This window comes from Artemia franciscana, chromosome 19, assembly GCF_032884065.1.
Source record: "Artemia franciscana chromosome 19, ASM3288406v1, whole genome shotgun sequence".
NCBI lineage: Eukaryota > Metazoa > Arthropoda > Branchiopoda > Anostraca > Artemiidae > Artemia > Artemia franciscana.
Window position 1 is genome coordinate 13,034,465 of NC_088881.1, and position 20,691 is coordinate 13,055,155.

The following is a 20,691-nucleotide window of genomic DNA, read 5'->3' on the forward strand; positions in this document are numbered from 1 at the left end:
GAGAGGGGGGGAGGTTTCTCCAGTCGATCTGAGCTAGAATTTCTTTTTACAGGCAGACAAGGGCAACTGATTTCCCGCTAATTTTTTGAATATTAAATATATATGTATATACGCTAAGCATAAGTAAATATTTTCTTCTTTTTCTAGCAATTTGCAAAGAAGGCTGCCATCCAACGAACGGCCGGTGTGACTCCCAAGGACAATGCAGGTAAGCTAGGAATCAAGTATTTAATCGTCATAATCTTAAAAATGAAAGCCTCAGCAGGTTTAATGATCTCAATACATGATTGTCATATAACATGCGGAAAAGATTAGTTTTTTTGTCAGCCAATGTCTTCAAAAGAATTTTTGTCAAGATTAAAACTGGCGGCTTTAGAACAGCATTGTCTAGTTCAGCAAAAAGAGGAAATAAAAAACTGCGACAAGGACATATACTACTTGAATTCCTTTTTGATTAGGGTTTTTTGTTATTAAAATGGACTATTTATTTTCTAGAAATTAACTTGATATCCTGTACTAAATAATTATTAAAATAGTAATTTAGTGTTAATATTATCTTCCAGTCAAGATAATTAAGTGCCACTTAATGTTAGCTGTGTCTTCCAAAGCTTTGCAATTCCAACTGTAGAGACGGATCTGCTATTGTGATTCCTCTAACTGGCGTTGAGGCAAAGGCTGCCAAGCCTGACGTGGCATTGAGAAGCTGCTTGACCAAGTGCAGTCATGGGGAGCGTGTGGTTGAATAAATTCTATCACGCCTTGTCCCACTAGTGCATACTTCTGGAATTCCTCGAGTGGCTCAACGTCTTTTCTAACGACGTCATTCCAGGATTTTATCTGGCCACCTGGCTATCCCATGAAAATAAAAAGTGCGCTGCTAATAATGCTCTGCCTGTCGGGGTTCCAAATGGGCTCCTTACCACGCGGGTTAGCCAATTGAGACGTCTTTCACTGATCAGGGTGGAAACGGCTAACTCTCGTTTCCATATTTTAATCAGCCTTCGCTTGCTGATTCTTTTTGGCTGTCTTATTAACCTTATACAATTTCAATCGTAAGTGTGGAGCTGACGATCCTTAGCCGAGTGGATTGGTACGTTGGATTTAGGATTCTTCGTCCGAGAGGGCGAGGCTTCGAATCTTAATGTACTCAATTATCTAGTTTGGGACGGGTCAGTGGCTGACTCTCTAGGCTCAGCCAGAGTCGACCGAGCTCTAAATGGGAACCTGGAGAAATCTGGGGAGGTTAAACAGGAAGGGTGTGCAAAAGCACAGGATAGTTGGCCCCTAACCCCCCATTGCATTTCCTGACTGAAGGACCAAGAAACGGAGATCAGTACCGCCGGTAGGGACTGTAAAGTCCAATTCCGTATTCTTCACTTTTTTTCAGAAATGGTTTTGTCGTATATGAATATAGAAATCTCTGTAAACTGCCTTGGAGATGAATAGCATGGCTTAATTTTGGCTCGTAGTACGTATTATGTCAGTTAGTCCTTCAGTCAGATATATTGCATTGTTTTACAGCCTTTGTCTACCCATCTTGGTCAGTTTCTCATATTATGGCTCTTAACATTCATCTGCGTTGCTACTATAATAAAAAGAAACACAAGAGGTAGGGGGTACACAAATTTGTCCCCAGTTTGGACTCTCAGCAGCTCTAGCAGGATCAGTTGTATTGGATGCACAACCATGTGATGAGAAAATGAGGGAGAGATAAGTAATGTGCAGGGGTTCGAGGTATTTAATTCATTTAAAGGTTACATTATGGTATAAAGTTGAAACATAGTCCACTCGAGACACCCCTTTTCACTTTTTATCTTAATTCGTATATAAATTGGACAGAACACCATTCAGATAGGGATGGACTTACAGAAATGGATTTAGTTTGACAGTCTACATTCAAAACCCATCATTTATGAAAGTTTTTCTGAGTAATGTAAGTCAAAGTTTTGTAGTTTGTGGAAAAGTGATATTATGTAAAAAATGATGATTGGCATTGAGTTTAGAATCATCTAAAAGTAGATGTCTAACCGTTTTCCAACTTTCAACAATCCAAATAGTAGGACCGATAATGACCTAGGTTTGTTGACCCATTTTAATTTATATGCTAACTTTCTTTTAAGGAATAGACAGATAAATAGAAGGGTCCGTGTATTTCAAAAGTCGAGGAACCATATACAAATATATCTACAAAACAAAGAAATCACCAACAATACAATTTACAAAGAACACGGAAAAAGAATACAAAGCGAAATATACCTAATATAGAGAAAAATAACATAATCGCGTAAATTGTTCCTTTTTTACTAGCACTTATATATATATATATATATATATATATATATATATATATATATATATATATATATATATATATATATATATATATATATATATATATATATATATATATATATATATATATATATATATATATATATATATATATATATATATATACACCAACTCGAGTAAATGCTGCCGGGTTTCTACTTTGAAGAATGTCAGGAATCTCCAAAGCAACCCCACATAGATGTTTTCCCCTGAAATCAGAAAGCACCGGCTGCTCCCGGAGAAAATGGTCCGATTCTTCGTCACCCTCTATACAGAAGGGACAAGCATATAAGGAATCACTTGCTTTCTATCAAATACCTTAGGCCTGCTCTGGACTGGAAGCCCTGAGTTGTATCCATATACATAAAACTTAACCCGGTAAATTAAATTTACAATAAACTTCGTTTCTAAAACTAGAATTAGCCAGATGTAATGTTCCAACGTTGTTGAGTTACTAACCAGCCCCTGCCAATATCGAATTTCTTGGCCGTTTAAAGTAGGATGTACCTTACTTTCTAAATCTGTCAGTAAATTCTGAGGACCGCACCGATGGATCCAGAGGGAGGGCTGGTGCCCTTCTCCCCCCTAAAGATTTTCCCGGCACCCTCATTTCTTGTTTTCACTCTTTTTCTTTAAATAAATTTGTCAATTTGGTCAGTTATTGGCACCCATGTCAAATTGGTCCCCCAATATTTTTTCATTGGCGCCCTTGTCAATTTGCCCGCCCCCGCCAATATTTTGCTCTAGATCTGCTCTTGGAGGTTTACGAGCATCAATCCTTGATTGTATATTAACACGTTTAGAGTATTTAAACGTGCATCTAGGCCTAAAAAGATCAATCTAATCGAAGTTCTTTTGTATTTAGGATTGCAAAGTTTCTTAACTAAAACCACCTCTGAATATTAAATAAACATTAATGTTTTTTAGCTGTCGACCAGGATGGGAAGGTGAATTGTGTGATCAGTGTATTGTGTATCCAGGGTGCAAGCATGGCTCATGCAATGGGGTTGCATGGAATTGTATATGTCACACAAATTGGGGTGGCCTTCTTTGTGATCAAGGTAAAAGTTGAATTAATTATTATGACCTATTTTGTACTTTGATCTTTTGCTGCCTTTTGATATTGGTACAAATAGTAAATGAACGAAGAAGGATTTTAGCACATCATAGATTTAATATGCTTAATAGTACATAATATATAAATGTGCTTTGTGTAAATTTTTTATCAGGATATTGATTTGAGAGGGAAGGGTAATAAGTTCTGGAAGTCTGATTTTAGTCACTATTTAACCAAAAAATGTGTTCGGTACTTGTCTATTATAGCGTCTATGTTAAGTTCTTCATCCATTGACGCACTGTAGAACCGGTTTCTTCGTTGGTTTCTTGCAGCTTAGCCTGAGACAAGACAAATAGAATTGACAGAATAGATGGGGAATATATAATTTGGGCTATATATTTGAACATTAGGGGGAAGGTGTGGGTGAAGTATTTGGACAGTGTTAAAAAACAATTAACAAATAGAAAATAGAAAATTAATTAATAAATAGAAAACAATGTTAATGAAGTTAGAAAACAATTCTTACTTCATAATATGCGGAATAATTCTATCTAACAGATTTTGCCTGTAGACCCGCTATACTTATCCCCACCCTTCCTAATGTGCAAATATATAGCCCAAATTATATATTCCCCATCTATTCCGTCACTTCTCTTTGTCTTGTCTCAAGCTAAGCTGGAAGAAACCAACGAAGAAACCGGTTCTACAGTGCGTGGATGAATGTGTCAGAGCTTAACATAGGTGCTATAACAGACAAGTACTATGCGTTTTATTAAATTTGCCATATTTGGGAGGGAAATTTGGCTGAAATTTGACCTCCTCCTGCCGATATGATGTTGAAGCATATATTCCCAATTATTTTATTGCCTTAATACGATGCTCAACTGCTATCCACTATTTATTTGTAATGTATATTTAAACTCGCATGCACCCACATATTCAAAAACAAGTGGGGGTGCATTTTGGCTTCCCCCTCTGTGGCAGTCAAATGTTGTGAAACTGGATTCTTTTAATTTATCAAACAAAAAAAAACAAGTTTTTTTAAATGAGAGTAAGGAGCGATATTAAAACTTAAAACGAACAGAAATTACTCCGTATATGAAAGGGGCTTTTCCTCCTCAACGCCCCGCTCTTTACGCTAAAGTTTGACTCTTTCTCTTAACTCTACTTTTTAAAACAGTAAAAAACAGACGACGATTCGTTGACCCACAAATAAATGAAATGAATTGCAGTAACAAATGGTATTCTACTGTGAGCAAACCATGTATTGACATGCAAACCGACTTGTTTCTTACATGGCCTAGTTGTAAACTTCCAAAAAGGGTCTTTATCGAAAGAGAATGACACAAGTACCGAACAATTGTGCACCACTTAAATGAGTTTTTTTTTAGCAAAATAGACAAATCTAGAATGTGTCACGGTGACATATTTGCCAAGAGACGTAGACTTGTTTTATATGAGTAAGTCAATTATAAAGATTTTGTTTCTCTATTTATTTCAAGAGCGTTAACCATAACTGCAATCCACTACTTTAGTTTAATTTTATCACCGATAAGAACCTCAATTACAGAAATAATTCTAAGTGTGAACGTTCATTACCGAAGTTCATATAGAATATGTTACACCTCTTATGCTAAGTACAGTTGCATTGTCTTGTGCAAATCATCGGCAGCAACAACTGCTATCTACATTATGGCTATTTTTGATTGGCTGATCATAGATGGCAATTTCGCTATAATGCAAGTGAAATGACGCTGGTTATATTGAATAAGTCACTGGCAATTTTTACAAACATAAATAATTATGCATTTGCTTTATGCATTTTACAATATACATATTTTGCCTTTTTATAAAAACTGTTTTTTGGTATATTCGGCCGATATAAAACAAAATTTTAAAAAGAAGAAAAATAAATACAACTAATATTTTTATTTGAGTTTTACAGATAATTTGATCATTTTTCGGGAAGCGTCCCATGACGTTGGTCGTTTTTTCTCAGAGCTCTATTTTCATTTTCGTATTTTAATTTTCCCATTTTTATATTTTTACTAGCTGTTGGGGTGGCGCTTCGCGCCACCCCAACACCTAGTTAGAGGGGGCGCTTTGCGCCCCCCTAGGCCCCCCCCGCGTGCATAAGTCGTCACGTGCCATTGTAGGTGTGTCTCTGTGTCCCACCTGTGAATACAGATAGATAGATATATATATATATATATATATATATATATATATATATATATATATATATATATATATATATATATATATATATATATATATATATATATATATATATGTTTTTAACTAAGTAAAACTTGCGAATATACAACATTCTTCGCTGTCCCATTGTCTGTACATATAAATAGATTGTCAGGTTTACCGACTCTTGAACATGCAACATATAATTGTCCATGGGAAAAACAATCCGTATTCAGATCTATACCTCATTATTCTAATGATTGCCCTTGAGCTTTGTTGATGATGATTGCTAATCAAACATTCCCTGTGTCCTCATCGTCATTTATATATCCCCTTGTGCCCCCCGACGTCCCCGTTGTAGTTGTGTCCCTGTGTCCCAGTCGTCATTTATAGTCGACAAATATGACGTCAGTCGACACACAAACATGACGTCAGTCGACACACACGTCCCAGTCGTCATTTGTGTCCCGGTGTCCCAGTCTATAATTTCTCTTTGAGTGTCCCGGTCGTCATTTATATTCCCTGTGTCCCGGTCTGTATATTACATTTGTTTTTGAATTGGTATATGATGAAATAAATTTTTTGTTTTTTTCCTTTTTTTTCTTTTTAGTTTTTTTTTTTTGGTTTTTACCTATTTTTTAGCTTTTTAGTTTTTTTCTTTTTCTTTTTAGTTTTTTTTTGTAGTTTTTAGCTTTTTTAGTTTAGTTTTATTTTTTTTAGTTTTCCTTTTCTCCTTTATTTTTCAGTTTTTTTCCTTTTTTTAGTTTTTTTTCTTTTTCAGTTTTTAGTTTTTTTTTTAGTTTTTTTTCTTTTTATTTTTTTGCTGTTTTTACTTTTTTTTTAGTTTTTTTAATTTTTTTCTTTTTTAGTTTTTAGTTTTTTACCTTTTTTTAGTTTTTTAGTTTTTTAGCTTTTTTAGTTTTTTAGTAGTTTTTACCTGTTTTTTTTAGTTTTTTTTTAGTTTTTTTACTTTTTAGTTTTTAGTTTTTTACCCTTTTTTAGTTTTTTAGCTTTTTTAGTTTATTTTAGTATTTTACTTTTAGTTTTATTGTAGTTTTTATCTTTTTTAGTTTTTTTTCTTCTTTTGTATTAATGCTAAAGCCAAGGTTCGATCCTGGAACCTCTCGGACTTTGAATATAACGCTTTACCAACTGAGATACTGTATTTGTACCGGATTAACGACGCTTCTTGACTACTAAGGTCTCTGCGTCGGCCCTGTAGTGCATTCCTGCAGCATGGTTCGATCTCTGGGTCCCGTATTACCACGGTAAGGTCAAACCCACTGCGCCAACACAGGTAGTTATATAACTGAGCTCCTTCGGCTTGAATACATTCATTTTTGAATCGGTATGTGATGAAATAATTCAGACGTCATATGCGGACAGTGACGTCACTCGACAGACACACAGACAACTTATTTTTATATATATAGATTCTTATATTTTCAATCGTTACCATTTTCGATCTGTAGTATAAACCGGATTAGGTTTATTATTTGTGGTTTCAAAGTTTATTTTTGCTACAATGTATAAAAATAAGAATGAAAGTAAGGAGTGAATTCAATTTTTAGTTAAAAGGTTTTAAAAACATTCCCCTTCATATGAAATTATGCTATTAACTCGTGTTTGATAACTTTTATCTTGATGAAATTACATCTTATGAAACATCATAAATACGTATCTATTTGGTGCATGTATTGTTATCAAAATTTAGCTTTTAGAGTTGCATCTTCTGTTTACAAAGTTTATGTTCATTTCTGTTTATATATATTTCCTCTTCTGTTTTTATGCATTTCCTGTTTATACCCATTTCTCATTACCATGAATCATAGTTTTACTTTCTAAATTGGCTATCCTAAGCTGAATTTAAATTAAGCTTCACGGTTAATTTTTAGACCGAACAGTCATTTTAATTTTCCATTCTTTTGAAACAGCAACTATGACACTACTTGGAAAACATTTAAATTATGTTTACAAATTCAACCATTTTTATTAGCTAATCACAGCACGCCATGTAAATTGTATCTTTTCTTTAACTGAAATATATTGATGCTTCATGTGATGTAACATGTTTATTAACCACCCTTAAACTGTAATTCTCACATATTCCATTATGGATAAATAACAGACTGCGTTGTTGAACGTCGGCATGTAGTTTATGATTTCTGATCGTTTCTACTGCATTCGTATAATTAAGGTCGCTGCTTCTTGGAAATTAAGACCCCAGATCACCACTTAATGTGGTGACTTAAAAAATAGGATGCAGCTCCGTTCATCCTGTATACACGGCCCAGAAGGGTTTTTATTCTTTTGTTTGTTAGGTTCATTCTTCAACCGCCTCAGTAATCGAGTGAAGTGTAATAAAATGTCTTGGTATGTTGTCTATCCCACGATGTTAGACATAATTAACAGAATTGAGAGAACCTGTTTTCAGTGTAATTTGACAGTGGCCCGCAAATTTGCATAGACTTAAATCAACATTTGTCATGTGAAAGAAAATTCCGACAGTCCATTGAAACATGGCTGACAGAGATCGTAAAGGGTGACAATTGGGAAGAAGTGATTCGGAGACTGTGATGAAATTAAAGGATGATTCTTGGTCATAAAACGATTATGTCAAGATTCTAGATAAGATTTAGCAAAAAAATTACGTTGAGCTAAGTACCTTATAAACCAGGTAATTTGGTGATACCTAAATGGAATTAATAACTTTTGATTTTTTCGACATAACTTGGCTTTCAAAAATCAAAAAGTCGTAAAAGCAATAAGAGTTTTGAGCACCTTTAGTTGGACGTTACTAGTAAAACATGCGGACCGGTATTATTTTTGTTGTTGGTATTAGGCCGACCCTCTCTCCTCCCCCTCCCCTAAAAAATGACAACCCCCTGGAAAATCCCTTCCTGTGGATGACTCCCCTTAGAAAGTTCACCCCATTGACAATTTCAAGTTCCTATTTGCGAAAATGTGAAATTTTAATTTTTTGCCCGAAGAAAGATCACGGATGCGTGTTTATTTGTTGTTGTTTTTTCTTCCCCGGGGTGATCGTATTGACACAGGGATCCTAGAATACCGTAGAAGGGCTCATTCGAACGAAAATTTAAAGTTCTAGTGCCCTTCCTAAGTTAACAAAAACTTGAAGGGCAACTAGGCCCCCTCCCACACTCTTTTTTTCCAAAGTTGCCTCACAAAATTTTAAGATAGCCATTTTGTTCAGCATAGTCGAAAAATAAAATAGCTATGTCTTTGAGGATGACTCAATTCCCCATAGTCCCTGGGGGAAGGGCTACAAGTTGTGAGCTTAACACATTATTTACGTATAGTATTGGTTATTGGGAAGTATACAGACGTTTTCAGGGGCATTTTTTCTGGTGGAGGTTCGGGAGGAGTAGATTACGTGGGAGGATCTTTCCATGGAGGAATTTTTCACAGGGGAAGGGGATTTTCCATGAAGGGGGTGCCCGATTTCCCAGCATTATTTAAAAAACGATCAGTAATTAAAGAAAAAACAAGTTTTTTCAACTGAAACTTAGGAGCAACATTAAAATTTAAAACCGACAGAAATTGTCACGTATGTGAGGGGGCTCGCCCCCTCGTCAATATCTCGGTCTTTACGCTAAAGCCTTTTTGGTGCTTTCAAAAGAGCTATTTATTCTAAATAAACCCTTTATGATGTCATTCTTAAGGAATTGGAACAAAATTCGAACTTTAACGTAAAGAGTGAGGTATTAACGAGGGGGTGAACCCTCTCATATACGTAATAAAATCTGTTCGTTTTTAGTTTTAATGTTGCTCCTTGCTTTCAGTTGAAAAAACTTGTTTTTTATTTATTTAATAGTACATGAGACCAATTTACTCCTCGTGATCGAGAACGCGTTCGCTAGGCACACATCGGAAGGGTTTCCCGTTTGATATACCTTTAAGGGGCGTTAAAAAAATTAAAAAACATGGAGTCAATCTCCAAATCAGAAACAAACCAATTTAAAATAGATAGAACTCCTTGTTTCAAATAAGCAATCAAACTGCTTCTTTAACCTTTATCTTATTGTGCTATGGTTACTCAAACCCCCAAAAACAAAAACACGGAAAAAAATGAATAGAAATACAAATACAAAGAAAAAAAATACTACTGGATATTTTCCAGCATATGTTTTACCTATATTTTGAAATATAGGTAGAGTATTAGAAAATCCCTTCTTTTCTTCATTCTTTTATTGGTCTTAATTTCCCTGTTCTGCTCAATTTTATGTTTAGGGAGAATTCTCGGAGTCGGGATAATTTTCTTCGGGGAGGGGGTAATTGTCTTTGGAGGAGGTTCAACGAGAAGAGTTTTACGGGGGAGGGTTTCCTGGATTAGGGGGGAAATATTCTGTGGTGAATTAGTAGAACACCATTATTTTTAGATTCAAAAGAGGGCATCTTCAGATTTCTCAGACGTTAGAAATTTGGCAGCCTGGATGAAAGCCGTATTATATACTACTGCTACGACTATTATTACAGCTAAAAATTAACCACAGCACCAAGCCAACTGAGGCCAACATAACTGGACACACATCTTCTCTATCCGAATCTACTTAAACCCTTCCAAGAAGCTCTCATTTCCCTTAAATCTTTCCTTAAAATGTTCCCCCATCCCATTTGGGAACGATCTGCTTTTCGTTTGTCCCTAAAGGTTGGCCGACAAGGACTCTCTTTTGCACTCTATCATCTTTCAACCATAGAATATGTCCTAGCCATCTCATCCTTTCTTTCATCGTAGCCTTAGGAGGCGAGATTGAACCAAATTTTTCGTACAGCTTACTGTTTGAAATACGGCCAGTCAGTCGGGTATCCAAAGCAATCCGAAGGTGACTTCTCGGGAAAACATCTAGCAAATCTTCATCCGCTTTTTGGAGCGCCCATGCTTCAGAACCGTATTTGATCACTGTAACTTTCAATATTCTAATGTTGGTTTGTAGTCTTAATTTCCAATTCTTCCAAATTTTTTTCAACTATGAGAAAACAACCTGGACATTAGCTATTCTATTTTTAACGTCTTCAGTGCACCCACCGTCTTCGTTAATAGTATTACCTGTGTAAGTGGAACTGTTCACTTGATCAATCTTCTCTTTAACCAATATCATCTCTTCACCAGCACTTATTTCTAGTAATAACGACTTAGTCTTCTTACATTAATTTTGAAACATATTTTTGCTCGATGAGCTCTTAAAATCTTGGAAAACTCATTCATTTTGCTAACATTATCGTCTAGGATCCTTAAATTGTTAGCATAATTTAAGTTTAGGCTGTTTTACTGTCCCAATTGATTCCGTGTTCTTCCATTGTTTATGCTGCACTCCTTAGGAAGAAGTTCATCAAAATGATCCATGTAAATAGGGATAGAATGTATCCCTGCTTAACTCCCGATTTAACGCGAAACCAGCTACTAGCCTCATTTCCCACCTTAGCTGCAGCAATATTATGCTCGTACAAAGCGCTAATCACTTTATTGTATTTAATAAAAAACATTAAAGGATAGGACCTTCGCTAAGGCTAAAGATCCTCCAGTGCCCTCTGCCATCTATGGTACATGGCACATGGCCATATGCCATCTATGGCACACGGGGTGTCGAATCGAAGTTTCAGTTGCTGGGTCTTTTTTACAGGGACAAGTAGCAAACTAGTCATCCAGCGCTGTAGCGGGGATTGAATCCCGGGTTCTGTATTGACAAACCGGCGAGTTTCTGAAGGAGGCTAAAATAGTCTTTTTTTGCCAATTTCACAGGCAGGGGGGGAGTAAATGTCCATTCTCGCTTCCCAGGAACAGTGTCTGCATACTCATTAAAAATAACAGGATTCCTTAAGTAATGCTTGAAAATATGGCTCTAACTTACGATAATGAGGCAAAAACTTTGAATTCAGAAATTTATGCTCTGTTGGAATTTCAGCTTTCAAATTTAAAATAAGACTGCACAGCAGATTTAGACATTGCCCTCCCTGGTCTTGGGGCCACTGCGGCTGGAGAATTGCCCATTTTATCCAATTTTTCTAATTTGATTCAGCTTTTTTGCTTATATTTGAGTCGGGAGGAGGGCTTTGTAATTAATTTCCCCCGGGTGCCATCAGTCCAAGGAACAGCTCTGGGTTTGGACCGCTAGCTGGTTGAATAAAATAATATTAAGTACTTTTAATATTCATTCTAAATAAGGACATGGTGATATTATCCAAAGTTAGTCCAAAATTTTTGTGGACTAACTCGATCAGATAAGAACAAAAGATACTTTTTTTTTGAATATATAAAAGCAAGTTTCCCTCTTGGTTTCTGTGCATTTAATTTCTGAGAAAGGTAATAAATTAACAGGCATTATTCTAAGTGTAATGGTCTCACTTCAGCATTGTATAGATGATAATGTCAACATTTGATATTTTCCTCTTGTTTATAAAAACAATTGTATCTGCGCATAGGAATAGTAGAAGAGATCCTCTTTGTTTATCTCAAAGCCCCACCCCCCCCCCATCCGAAAAAAATAGAGGAATAAATAACAATTTAAGAAATTACTAATATTTGGTTCAGAGAATGTGTCGTTTTTAAGCATTAGAAGCGTTAGACCTTGAAGAAATTGCGAATCCCCCAAGGACCCTGGACTATATCCACCTATAGTGATGGTTTTAAATTGTGACCAGCTCCTTTGTCACCAAGGTACATAATTAATGGTATTGCAGCAATGTCTCGTTAGTTTAGTTTTATATCTTTCTGGTTTTTAGTTAGATTGAATGTGCTATAAATCTTTTTCTTTGTCAACAGCTATCTGCCAAGATAATGGATAGTTTCCGCTTCTCAAGGTTTTATGCTCTTTACGTAAAACGTTTTTATTTCTAATAAATATACTAAAGTTGAATTTTGAAGTTATTAGTGATCACCAAGACTCTTCATAATTCCTGACAAAAAAAATATTTAAAAAAAAATACTTATTAGATAAGAAACTATTCCTCATGCCAATACACCCACCATTTATCAAAACTATTAATGATGACTCGTGTTGGTGGTAGTGGTGATAGGTGTAGCAGTGTTGACGGAGGTTTCGGTAATAGTAATTTTAATGATCTTGATTCTGGTGATAACGTCGATGGTGATATTGGCGATGGCAGTTGTGGTGTGAGTAGTGTCTTAATTATCACGTGGAATTGATTAGGGATTTGCAGGGGATTTTGATTACAGGGCTTCTAACTCTAATGAAAAGGAGCTTGTAATTCCCATTGTCTCACTGTCAATTCTCATGACACTGCTGTCAACTATTCATCTGTTGAATGAAATGTTTAATTCCTTTGATGAACTGTAATGCCCCTCCCTATGCAATACCAGCACGTAATATAGACATTTAAGCAATATTTCTGACGTAAACTTGCTTTAATAGTTCCTTTTCAGGTCACTCTTGGTATTTGGTGGAAAACTCAATCTCATTCCACCTTTCCCATAAAATGCTTTTACTTATTTCTATTATTGCTTCAAATCAACTGTGCCCTGCTGTTATATTCCTGTTAGTGAATAAACCAGTAATTTTAGATTTGAACTACTGCGGCACACATGAGCCCTGCCAAAACGGTGGTACCTGTGAAAATCCAGCCCCAGATGAATATTTATGTAGATGTCATGAAGGTTTTTCCGGTGTCAATTGTGAGATAGTAGATCGACCTTGTGCACCTCAACCTTGTAAACATGGAGGACTTTGCTTCGAAGAAGCACTTTCTGAGAATAAGACACCGCCCAATCCAGAGGATTATCGCTGTGAGTGTGCTGCTGGGTGGACTGGACCGACCTGTGAAATAAGTGAGTATATTATTTTACTTTTATTATTTTACTAGGGATGCGATAATTTTAGAATTGTCAATCTTTTTTTTTAGGTTTTTGAACACCCTGACATTTCTTTAGTGTCATAAAATCGGCTGAATGACATTTTGGATTCCAGAAACTATCCAGTAGAAACGCACTTAGAACGTTTCTTCATTTATTGACTCTAAAGTATAAGTGTGATTATCAAGAGTCTATCTTGAAAAGGATCCCTCGTTATTCACATCTCAGTGATGATAATAATCCACAGCTCTCTTCCACATTTGTTGACCTCAGGACTATTCGAGTCTTAGCCAATGTTTAAAAAGAATGCATATACAAAAAAGCTGTTAACTTGTAATTTACAATTTCTAATAAACGATATTTGTGGATCTTTTAAGAAAAAGGAAAGAAAATTCCAGTCTGGTTAGCGTAAAGAGGGTATTGCAAAACCGTCAATCTTCACCTCTCGTACCGGTGTAAACATTCAACCCAATTTATATTTTAGGTGACTGAATAATACAATTATTTTTTTTTCATTTATGCTTAAGAAGTAAGACCTACTTTCAAAAAAAATTAATTAGTTCTGTGTTGCCTTTTTCAAAATTAGTTAGGCCTTAGTAATTTCATAGCCAAAAAAGGGTTAATTTTAATTTTCCTAAGTTTTCTTCGATCGAGATCGTTCAGCTTCTCTTGCCCAGCCCTTACTTATAAAGTAAGTTTCAATAATTCTATGCGAGGCCGAATAGGACTTAACCCCCCCTCCTGAAATTTTTATCATATTCATAAAAACACAATAGAATGAATAAAAACCATCTTTTATGCGTATTAAAACAAATTTTCACTCCTCCCTCTTGCCACAAGAAATACCCCCCCCCCCAAACAAAAATCCTGAATATGGCCCTGATTCTATATCTAACTTTATTCTCTTAAGAATAAAGTTAGATATAGCTATTACTACAAATTTGCTGTATCTTTACGTCAGTTGAGGCAAGAAAAGTGGTGAACAGCTTTTTTCACCCCCCCCCCCTGTTCAAAACTCCTATTTTGACCACCTGTCTAGAAGTCGTCAAATATTTTCCCAAAATTTCGTCAGCAAACGATCAGGTGATTTCTTAGCTCGAGAGGTGAGGATAAACAAAATTAAACTATTGAGCATACCTACTGCTTGATGACGACCGTAATGGATTTTGTTGCTGAAATATTATTTATTGCTTATTCATTGCTATTGACGTAGCTTATCAGCCTTAATAATTGCAGATAAGTAGCTCTTGAGCCTGATGTTATCAATAACTTCCCGACAGGGTGTAAAAAGTATTGGTGATAGAAATAATAAGCACCGAGATGTTGTCTTATCTTCAAGTCGAAATGTGATTCATTTGCATGCCGAGGATTGTGCACTATTTGCGACAGTTTGCGATCTAGATGAATCACTGTCTCTATCAGTGCCTGTCTCACGTTGATTTTGGTTGTTGGTTCATGTTTTTGGTTGTATTTAGGGTAGACGCCGAGAAATTATTCCAATCGAAATGACATTTTTAGGGACTTATATTAAGATTATGGAAGGATTTCAGCGCTGATCAATCTTGTGGTGCTTGACATTATATAGTTCAACCTTTCACACTAACATAATTTAAGACTGTAGGTTTCGCTGTGAAAACTTCTGGTGCGCGTTTTGTCCGTAACGTAGGCAGTTCCAAATAGAGTTGAGCTGTAACATAATGTTAACGTAGGTTTATGTTGCGTTAAGTTTATGTATGTTAATCAACTTTTCCTAGAAAGCCATTTATGCTTGTTCAGAGCTTGAGTCTTCACCCCAAATTTAGATTTTGAATAGCTTGGTTATGACGATTGTGGTGATCTTTGAGGGCAGTTATGACGGTTTTATGGGTTTTCACGTTAGCCTGTTGTGGAAAAACATGTTTAAGCATGAAAAAGTTATACTTAAAGTAACGTAACGTAACCACTTACCTTTAGTATTTTTCATACTATGCTGATTAATTTTATAGTACTTTCTCACTATACTGTTCTATTTTTAGCAATAACATTTAAGACTATAAGTTGCGCATCGAATCTTACGGGGCATATTTTGTCATTAAAATAGACAGTTCCAAGTAGACTTCAGCTCTATACAGATATATACGTTATGTAAGTTTGTGCTGGGTTATGGAGAAGTCAGCTCTGTAGTTCATGTCTGATCAGAGCTTGAACCTCCTTTCCAAGTTTAAAATTTTTGAATTGCGTGACTAATATGACTGTTCGTGGCTTTTTATGTTAGTTTAGTGCGAAAGAACTTAAGCATGAAAAGTTATACTTAACGAAACGTAACCCAACCACTTACCTTTGGTATTCAAGTCGATTGGGGCTCCACTTGCCAATACAGGGGTCTAAGGGGGCTAGGGGTCGGATTCCAGCTGCTGCAAAGCTGAACTACATGCTTGATATCAGTTCCTGTAAAACAGACCCAACAACAGGAACGTCAAATTGACACCATCTGTGCCAGTTATGGCTCTGCAAGAATGTTATCCTATTCTTTAACTTAACCATTAAGCATCAAAAATTACGTACGTGTTGTGAAAGCAGCCTTATTAAAAAAATATTGAGAAAATGATGGTTTGTTTTAAAGTAGTGAAAATCAAACGTAATTATTTGAAAATAAATACATCCAAATGTTATCCAATAAAAATACATACCCAATTTATTATTCGAAAACTCTAATGCTGGTAATAGTTCCAATTTTAACAAGCAGTGCCATTTTTATATCGTGTTATCGTATCGTATCGTATTATCGTATCGTATTATATCGTATTATTGTATGTAATTGAGTGGGAAAAATGTCATATTTACTTATTAGATAAGTCTGAAATATATATATCGAGTCTTGAATGTTTATCGAATTTGCAAATTTCAATTTTTTTTTTTGCTTCAAAAGCGGAAGGAAGCGTTGCCGTTCGTGATATTTTTACTGTCAATTTAGAATTTTTAATTTAGGTAGAAAATAAATCCAAACGAAAAATATTATGTCAATACAAAATAAGGGTTAGTCATCTTCAGACTTATTTTATTGAACGCTTAAACACATAGACTTCTCAAATTGTTTGTTTAAAAACTTTTCTCGTGTTGAATATAAACACTAACCTACAGGAATTGCATGCTGTTATACAGTTATAATTTTGAGTCACAATACATGTCGAGACAAATTTATTGGCCTGACCTAATGATCTTTCCTTTTCAAATGCATAATCTGGATCGTCTGCAAGATAATTAGAGATTTGAACTTCGAACTAAACAAATTAATTTTTTAAAACATTTACTCAGCTGCTACTAAACTCTATAGTTGAACAGAAAATAAGTGCTGCTTTTCAGAGAGCGCTGAGAGATCCTCCCGGTGATTTCAAACTACCTAACCTATGCTCCCGTTTGCAACCCTTTGTGGAACAGTCTGAATCGACAAACTGATTATTGACAAAAAAGTATTATCCTTTGCAGGTACATCTATTAAAAGTATTTTCTTTTTTCATATAGATGGGAGAATAGGTTTTAAATTTCGATTATTTAAATCCAGCTAGAAAATATCGAATGCAGGGCCTTCAGTTCTGGATTGTAAACTGCTATTGCAAGTAAGTTCTTTAGTATACACACAGTTGCAGCACCCCAAAACTTTCTAAAAATTTTTTTGAGATTCAGATTTAATTTTTAAAGGTTGTTGTCTTTTTGTAACAAATAAATATCCAAAGGATAAAGGAGAATATTCTCCAGGGCCATTGCTGGCGCTCAGGGAGTCGATTTGACCTTTCAGTTACTGGGTGTTTTTACAGGGATAAGTAACAAGCCTATCCTTAGGTGCGACCCTTCTGTCCCGTGTTGCTCAATAGATCATCATTCCACTGTGTTATAACAGGTCGATATCCAAAGTTAAAATTCAAAAGTCTTGTTTTAATGGATGAGATGATTCCAGTTAGTCATAAGGAGAAAGTGTTCTGGTGATGAAGAAACTGAAGCAAAAATCTGTCACCTACAAAGTAATCCTATAGCTGGAAGGATAAATTTACTTCAAAATCCTACGAGGTTATAATCTTACGAGGCCCCCCTTCCACATCCGGTCTTGATGCGGGCACTCGCTAAACTTGAGCTTGGAATTTAGTTCTATTTAACAATTATAATAAAATAAATTCTAGAAGCGTAGTAACATTAGATTTTTGGAAAAAATGACATTGCAAACGTTACTGACAAATACTTTCTATAAATCCTCGAAAAAAAAACTAGAAAAAATACACTGGACCAGATTTTTAAAAAGATGCATAATTTGCTTGTCTTTTTACTTATCATGACGATGAGATACCTTTCTACAGTGACGAACTAAATTTAATGCTGCAAGTAAATCTGCAGAATTAAAACTAACACCCAGATAAAGTATAATAAATAAATGTATAAATTCAAATGTTAAGAAAAAACAATAAAAAAAACACGTGTCTATATATTAGGGACATTTCTTTTTTTGTTAGAGAGCTTTTCCGAAGAGGGGACGGGTCAGAATCGAACAAAAGTTATTTTAGGTCACTATTTTTAAGTTTCTGAGGGGAGGGGTTTTGGATTAATCTTGGTGGGGAGGAATATGCATAAATATTTCTCTACCACCTTCCCTCTGCGCGAAGGTATCTCCATAACAAGGCAATATCCAGGGGGTACGGGGTTTGAGGCCCCCCCCGAAATGTTTGTCCGTCTCGCAAAAACATAACAAACACAAATATAAACTCACTTTTTTGATGCGTTTTTAAAGATTGTTGGCCCCCTCCCCCCCCGAAAATCTTTTTGTAAATGACCCCCCTCCCCCTGAATGGATACGACCCTCATCTATAAACAGCGTCAAGTTCAGCTTTTAGCCTGACTGTAAATTCATCTTCCAGATGTTGACGAATGCTCATCAAATCCATGTCAAAATGGTGGCACATGTAAGGACCTTCATCTTGGTTTTGAATGTTTTTGTCGCGAGGGCTGGACTGGACCTTCGTGCCAAGATGGTAAGTTTTTCAAGAGACAACCTTTCCTAATTATCATAAAAAAAAATCTTTAAAAAAATTGCAAATTCTGGTATCCATCTTTTGTATTGGTATCTTAGTTCTTTATTTTTGCTTAAATTTCACATCACAAACGATGAGAATTTTTAGCAGGATAAGTATAAAATCTGTGGGTTTCAGTTAACCTTGTTAATTTTTGCTTATAATAGGTAACCAAAATAAACCATCCAATGTTCCTTGAATTTGATTTAGTCAGAAGAGTATTCAAAAATAACTTTTATTTATTTTTGTAGGATTTGATTAAATATATCAAAAAATTATGTGTTCTATGTAGGCCATGGCAAAGATTATTTATGTAGCTATTCTAACAGAGAAATGATTATTAGTAAAATAGAAATAAATGCCTTTTTTATCTGTCCATTTGTTAACTTAAAAGTCGTTAAAATTTGTACTATTTCATTGATTAGTCTAGGTATCAGGATCGGGATGCCAAAGCTTGAATGACTGCACTTTTTAAATAAAACATTTTTCTTATGAATGAGAAGAAGGTTCGAAATTTGACGTAACAAATAATTCACTTGTCTTAACATAAACTCTATGATTAAATAAAGAAGCCCAAAAAGGTGAACATATAATGAAAAAAGTTTCTGAGTATCGGACCATCTATTATTAGAGATAAGCTACCTAAGTGTAAAGTGTTAAATTTTATACAAGGGAAGCCTCAACTACATGTCTCGTATGCTTACTTCAATATTTACATAGAAGTTCTCTAGCCTACTCAACTCCTTTTGCAACATCAAAGAAAATTCTAAAATTAGGTTGAAATATAGATAATTCTAGAAGTTCTTTTTCATCTGGGTTTCGAAAGGTGAGTGGAACAGTGAAATGGATTAGCAATGTATCTCTTCATCTCTTCTTATTACTCTTGCTGGAGATCCAGCGTAGAAAGGGATGTGATTCTTCACCTCCTGTCCAAACGGTCCTGTGCAGACGTGATTGCTTATTAGCAGTGTATAGTTGGTGTAAATTAGCTTGAGGTTTTAATGCTTCCTCGTTAATCGTTGAATGGTAAACCTAATGTTCTAACCTTCAGAGTTCATGAAGCCGCTATCCATTCTGTATTTTTTTTTCTGTACCGGACATGGAAAGTTGCCCAGGAAAATCCAATAGATCTAGTCACTGGAATTTTATTTAGCCATCACTGCACCCAACATATCCTCTTTATTAGTGATTTTAACTGGAACTCTTAGTGATAGTAGAAGTCCTCCGAAACTTCTTGGGCGCATTCTCCTTGGTCGGCTTAAATGGAAATGTGGGTAGAAATATGTGTGTATATATTCTTTCTCACCCTGTTACTTCCTTTGTGTTGTGGATATGTCACAAAACAAATTAAAAGGGAAAATTCAGTAAAGGAAAATTCTTTTCTAATAAAACAGTCTTAAGTTAAAACCCCAGTCATCTCTTTAATCAAGATAGGGCGGTGCCGTACTATCCTCCCTCAAATAATGGTAACTGGAAAAAGGTACAACAACCTCTCTGTCTAGAGCAAGTCCTTAAGTTTTGCTGTAACAAAAATTAAAATATAAAACTAAAGAATATTCACATGTTCCTGCTTTTATTTGTCACTCTTCAAAAACTATTACGAATTAATGTGGTCTCCAAAAATGTACATAAGCTGTTGGCATGGGCGCCCATAAGCTGAATTTTAGGGGGGGGGGGTTCTGTTCTGATTGGTACTTCTAATACTGTATAATAGAAATCAAAAAACAAAAATATCATAGGAAGCGCAATAGTAATGCGCTGCGTAAGTAAAGAGCGATGTCGGCACAATGTATTATTTATTTATTTTTTGTTGTCTTTTTTTTTTACCAGGGCGCTTCTTATAGGAAGAAATGTCATAAAAACTTCACAAAGAGCTTATTCGATTGGAAATTGAGAGGGCTAGTGCCGTTTCTGATAGTCAAAAGTGATTGAAGGGCAACCAGCGCTAATCCCCCGCGCCAATCATTTCCTCAAACGCATCCAAACAAAATTTTGAGACAACCATTATTTTCAGCGTAGTTTAAAGGTCCGGAAATTATTACTTCGAGGATGGCAGCCCCCCCCCCCAATCCTCAGGGCAAGAGTTGTAAGCTATGCCCTGGGTGGATAAGGTTTTTATAAAAAGGGTGGCCGCACTAACCTTGGAGGGGGCTCCTTGGATTGGTAATCAGAATTTCTAGTGGCCTTTTTAACAGCCAAAAGTAATTGGAGGTCAACCCCCCATCCCCCTGTTCCAATCATTT

At 35.5% G+C, this 20,691-nt stretch overlaps 1 protein-coding gene across 1 annotated transcript in view; it reads left to right on the forward strand.

Annotated features, from left to right (window-relative positions):
• LOC136039082 (protein jagged-2-like) overlaps positions 1–20,691 on the forward strand; it is a 153,548-nt gene that overhangs the window by 96,313 nt on the left and 36,544 nt on the right. Inside the window, exons 7-10 of the mRNA XM_065722566.1 lie at positions 148–208; positions 3,259–3,392; positions 13,125–13,388; positions 18,296–18,409. Coding sequence (XP_065578638.1) covers positions 148–208; positions 3,259–3,392; positions 13,125–13,388; positions 18,296–18,409 — 573 coding nt within the window. The remainder of the gene's footprint in view (positions 1–147; positions 209–3,258; positions 3,393–13,124; positions 13,389–18,295; positions 18,410–20,691) is intronic.